A 4,337-nucleotide genomic window follows, 5' to 3' on the forward strand; every position below is an offset into this window, starting at 1 on the left:
GAGGGGACAGGGTGCACAGGAGGGGACAGGGTGCACAAGAGGGGACAGGGTGCACAGGAGGGGACAGGGTGCACAAGAGGGGACAGGGTGCACAGGACTCCTCACGGACACCCCATGGTGCAAAGGCAGCTCCTTCCTGGTGCCCGGGGAGCGTGTGCCCCTGGAGGGGACACGGATGGGCACAGYGCTGTCCATCTCCACTCCGGAATAGCTGCGTGGGTGTAATGTCCAGTGGTAATTGCAGKCGTGGAGGCAGCTCTCGGAGGGGCATTTAGCCCTGGCTCCTCTCTAACTGCTTCCATTTTTAGTTGTTTGAATCCACCCYGGAGCAGTAAATTGCAGTGTGCCGGGGCCACGGGCAGTGGGGACAGTGCCCAGTGCCTGGCAGGAGCTGGGGACCCACCCTGCCCGAGCTGCCATCCTCCCGAGCCAATGTTTCCTGTTGGGATTTATATAAAAGCTCCATAAACACGGACAAGAGCCRTGCTGTTGTTTGCACAGGTAGGAGTGCTCTCCCCACTTCCTCACCTCCTTCCTGAGTGGACACCAAGGAGTTGTGAGGGCGAGTGTCTCCCCAGTGTCCCCTTTTCCCTTGGGAAGGAGGAGAAGCTCTGTGCTGCCTCTCCAGYAYCTCTGAGCACTGAGATTCCCYCGGGTGCTGCTGAACCCGTCCAGARGAGCGGGCAGGACGCRTCCCAGCCCTGCTGCCCTCCAGCAAAACCCTCCCTGCCCTGGGAATCCGACATTTCTGTGTGCTCCTGCTGGCTCCTGGCACTCTTCCCTCCGTTCCTCCCTTCCTCCCTCCCTCCTGGTGACCCTCTCAGCCACGGGACAGCTCTGTGCTGCCGAGCCATCCCTACGCCATGGAAATTCGCTGCTGTCAAGTCCCTGAATCAGCTGGAAGGCACCCGCTCCGAGGTGTATCTGGAGAAGGGCTCTGCTGTGCGTGAGCCAGCACTGACTCATTTTTCAGGAACTGGAGGCACTGGGCTCCCCTCCATCCCTCCATCCCTCCCTCTCCATCCCTCCCCTGGGCTCGGAGGCCCACGCAGACGCTCCGCATTAGGGCATGTTCCGGGGAGCATGTGCTGTCCATAAACAAAGCGCTGAGAGACAGAAAATAATTTCCACAAATACCAAAGGCTTTTTTTTTTTTTTTTTCCCCCTCAAAGAATTCCGCCTCCCCCTTCCAAACCCTGATAAATCCTGAACATTCAATAACTATTTCCAAGCACTGCCCTGTGCCTGGGAGCGCCGGTGTTGGAGATAATTCCAGTGTTTGCTGGGCACCTTTCTCCCTGCCCGACTCCTTGTGTCAACAGTTTGGGTCCCAAATATTCCTGTGCCAGCCAGAGCCAGGAGCATTTGGGAAGGAAGGAAGGAGGCAGCTGTGACTCAGCTACAGCCCTTTGGGGTTCCTTTGGGTGCAGAGCTCCGTGGAGGATCAGGACCCTTTGGGGTTTGTGGATGCTCAGCCCATCCCTGGGGCAGGGGAATGCAGGGTCTCGCTCTCACTGGAGCAGGAGAGGCCGGAGCTGCACGGACCCAGTGCGTGGGGAGGATGAGTAGTGGTTCATTACTCACTACGTTATTACTCACTGTTTTTAACAGTGTGTCCTTCAGCCTGACGCCGTGGCAGGTTGGGATCAGCGCGGCTGCGGAGAGGAAGAGGGTGAGCTGGGGATGCTGGGGAGGGCTCGGGGCTCGGGAAGGGTTTGTGGGGTGGCATTGTCCCTGTCCTGGTCATTGTCACCGTGCCCAGGAGCTGCTCAGGAGGTGCTCAGGCAGGGTTTGTGGGGTGGCAATGTCCCTGTCCCGGTCATTGTCACCGTGCCCAGGAGCTGCTCGGGCAGGGTTTGTGGGGTGGCAATGTCCCTGTCCTGGTCATTGTCACCATGCCCAGGAGGTGCTCGGGCAGGGTTTGTGGGGTGGCATTGTCCCTGTCCTGGTCATTGTCACCGTGCCCAGGAGCTGCTCAGGAGGTGCTCAGGCAGGGTTTGTGGGGTGGCAATGTCCCTGTCCCGGTCATTGTCACCGTGCCCAGGAGCTGCTCAGGAGGTGCTCAGGCAGGGTTTGTGGGGTGGCAATGTCCCTGTCCCGGTCATTGTCACCGTGCCCAGGAGCTGCTCGGGCAGGGTTTGTGGGGTGGCATTGTCCTGGTCCTGGTCATTGTCACCGTGCCCAGGAGGTGCCTCAGGCAGGGTTTGTGGGGTGGCAATGTCCCTGTCCCGGTCATTGTCACCGAGCTGCCGGCTGTACCCTGCTCTTGTTCAAGGTCTGGGCAGGATGTTCCCGGCACCGTTGGCCGGGGTTGGGAGCTGATCCCGGGCTGTGCCTGTGCAGATGTGGYGTGGGGGTGGAGCACGGGGCTCCATCCCATCCATCCTGCTCAGAGCAGCCTGGGCTCGGGCTCAGTGTCCCTGCAATGTGTCCTGGAGGGGTCATGGGGATGGAGGAATGAGAGGGGAGAGCACGGCCCCGCAGCACCCTGAGCAGGATCGGGYTCTGCTGGAGCTCCCTGTGCCAGACCCAGCTCTGAACTGCCCTGAGTGTGTGTGACAGTCCCTGAAGGGGATGGGGACCTGAGGGGATGGACTGGGCTGGGCTGGAGAGCCCAGGGACAGGAGCAGGTCACAGAATTGGCCTTGAAAGTGGGAGATTTCTCCCCAAACAGCCACTTTGAAAACAGCAGTTTGGTGAAAGGAGATGGGCTGACCCTCTGGCTCCATGGGGGTGGCTGCTGTGTGCCCCATAAATCCCATAGGGAACAGAGCGAGATCTGCTTTGCCAGGGCTGGATGGTGGCACAGACACGGTCAGATTTTGGTCGGGATAAGGGATTTCCCTCGGTGAGGCCATGGGTCAGCAATAGCTGACACAGTGCAGGAGGAGGAGAACAGGAATCTCCCTTTCTGTAACCGACGTTAATGTTTCTCCCGCCCTTCTGGGAAATTCTGCTGCCTTTGGTTCTGATTCGCCAGCGGTTTCACTTGTGACACTTTGAGGGCTTTTACACAGCAAAAAATAACCCTGCCAGTCAGTGCTGGGTCACATCAGGCTGCTGAGGGGTCTGTGGGGACCTGCCACCACGGTCTGGGGAGATCCTGAGATCCAGGGACGGTCTGGGGACATCCTGAGATCCAGGGACGGTCTGGGGACATCCTGTGATCCAGGGACAGTCTGGGGATCTCCTGTGATCCAGGGAGAGTCTGGGGACATGCTGTGATCCAGGGAGAGTCTGGGGACATCCTGTGATCCAGGGATGGTGTAGGGACATCCTGTGATCCTGGGATGGTCTGGGGACATCCTGTGATCCTGGGATGGTCTGGGGACATCCTGTGATCCAGGGATGGTCTGGGGACATCCTGTGATGCAGGAATGGTGTAGGGACATCCTGAGATCCAGGGATGTCCTGGTATCCGATATGTGAGAGAAGGATCTCCTGTGATGGCGAGTGTGTCCCAGCACGTGCAGGATGTGGGAGATGGGGACAGTGGCCCTGCCCTGACTCTCTTTTCTCTTTACAGCTGGTGGGAGCTGAGCAGACCCTGCGGTGACCCCCGTGCCCACCCGGGCCAGCCCGTGTCCCCATGGAGTGGCGTTTGCTCAGCCCAGTCGCCAGGCAGTAGCTGCAGCAGTGGGATGTTTACCTGGAGGTGCCTCATCCTTTGGGCTGTGCTGGTCACAGCCACGCTCTGCGCTGCCCGCCCGGCCCCCACCCTGCCCGAACAAGGTAAGGCACAGCCCAAACTCCATCCTTTCTGTTCCTCTCGGGTGACAGGAGCTGGATTTCCCTGCAGCAGGAGCAGAGGCTGGCAGTGCTCCAGCCATGGGGCCACCAACATGTCCCCAGTGCCACCCGTGGTGTCACCCAGCTGCCTGGGAGCTGGTACCTCTGGGGACATGGCACATGCTGTCCCCAGAGTGGTTTGTGTGTCACAAAAGGGGGTGTGGGGCTCCAGCGATGCCATTTTAAACATTGAAATAAGCCCTGCCTGGCGTGTTGGTTTGGAAATGATGCAGAGCCCTGGGCTGGGTCCCTGCTGGGGTCACTCCATGTCCCATCCCTGCACCCCTGGGACCATCTGTAACCCGGGATGTGGGTGAGGCTGCTGCTGCCCTTCCTGGCCCTGGGCTGGTGGCTGTGGCCAGGGCTGCTCCTGGCTCAGTTCTGGGGCTGGGGGCACCCCAAAGCTCTGCAGATGGGCTCAGTTGTTCCCTGGGGGCACCCCAAAGCTCTGCAGATGGGCTCAGTTCCTGCCTGGGGCACCCCAAAGCTCTGCAGACGGGCTCAGTTCCTGCCTGGGGCACCCCAAAGCTCTGCAGACGGGCTCAGTT

At 60.0% G+C, this 4,337-nt stretch overlaps 1 protein-coding gene across 2 annotated transcripts in view; it reads left to right on the plus strand.

The window, feature by feature from the left end:
- LOC130585797 (fibroblast growth factor receptor 1-like) overlaps positions 1-4,337 on the plus strand; it is a 22,197-nt gene that overhangs the window by 3,683 nt on the left and 14,177 nt on the right. Inside the window, exons 2-3 of one of the 2 annotated variants that reach the window (XM_057386430.1) lie at positions 1,612-1,672; positions 3,527-3,732. In XM_057386430.1, coding sequence (XP_057242413.1) covers positions 3,642-3,732 — 91 coding nt within the window. In that variant the 5' untranslated portion in view covers positions 1,612-1,672; positions 3,527-3,641. The remainder of the gene's footprint in view (positions 1-1,611; positions 1,673-3,526; positions 3,733-4,337) is intronic. The other variant, XM_057386431.1, reaches the window with a different exon arrangement.

This window comes from Malurus melanocephalus, unplaced genomic scaffold (assembly GCF_030028575.1).
Source record: "Malurus melanocephalus ecotype Western Australia unplaced genomic scaffold, MMel_1.1 scaffold_965, whole genome shotgun sequence".
Lineage (NCBI taxonomy): Eukaryota > Metazoa > Chordata > Aves > Passeriformes > Maluridae > Malurus > Malurus melanocephalus.